The sequence below is a fragment of the Propithecus coquereli genome, unplaced genomic scaffold (genome assembly GCF_000956105.1).
Source record: "Propithecus coquereli isolate 6110/MARCELLA unplaced genomic scaffold, Pcoq_1.0 Scaffold11, whole genome shotgun sequence".
NCBI classification, from domain to species: domain Eukaryota; kingdom Metazoa; phylum Chordata; class Mammalia; order Primates; family Indriidae; genus Propithecus; species Propithecus coquereli.
This window is the reverse complement of record NW_012134969.1, coordinates 7355773-7356614: the sequence shown is the minus strand read 5'-3', so window position 1 is coordinate 7356614 and position 842 is coordinate 7355773. Positions and strand designations below refer to the sequence as shown.

Here is an 842-nt window from a genome sequence, read left to right as displayed (position 1 = left end):
AAATTTAGATAAAAGAAACTCAAAGTACTTTGGACATACATTAAGTATTTTGAGAATTTTAAACAATTGAAAAGATTAAGTTGTCTATATTCTTCATATTGTCAATAGTACTCTTCTATATACAGTATTTCATCAAAAGTGATCAGCCCAACCAAAATCATAAAATGTATTTTTCTCTTCCCCATTAGAAGTCATAATCTTGGAATTTTTATAAGAGTCAAACAGCCAACAGGAAAAAAACAAAAGTGACCAATAGTAGATATGAAAGACACTTTGATAAAAATAAAGAAAAAGTTATTAAACAGCACCTGTATTTTTAATTACCTTTCATTAATTAGAATCATAAATTTCTTAACTAAAAGGAATTATTATACTTAGTGGGGATAAAGGGATCTAGATCCCAAGACTTAGTTCCCTGTATAGAATTCTTACTATCATATCATAATGTCCCCATAATTATATTACAAACAATATGAAAGCATGTTGACCTTTAAGCTGTATATTTATTTTAAGAAAATGACCACTGTCCAATCCAATGATATTCTGTTCATACCCATAAAAATGTTAAAACACTCTGCATTTAATTATAGAATACTCCTATAATATACTGATCCACATTGTAGTCATTAGCAAACTAAATCTTATCAAGAAGAATTAGATGCTATGTACCACCTACTCTAATTTTGATGTCGGTTTTGTGAAAAATTCATTGTAGAGTTGGTGCTCATCCTGGCATACATGGACCATAAAGGCACAGCCACTGCGAACCTGCAGTAAACAAACACATACCACCTACAGTTAAAACCATACAACATTTCCAGTGTTTATGAAATAAAGCTTAC

The 842-nt window shown here is 29.8% G+C and overlaps 1 protein-coding gene across 1 annotated transcript in view; it reads right to left on the bottom strand.

Moving 5' to 3' along the window:
• COG3 (component of oligomeric golgi complex 3) overlaps positions 1–842 on the bottom strand; it is an 85874-nt gene that overhangs the window by 50444 nt on the left and 34588 nt on the right. Inside the window, 1 exon segment of the mRNA XM_012648293.1 lies at positions 677–768. Coding sequence (XP_012503747.1) covers positions 677–768 — 92 coding nt within the window.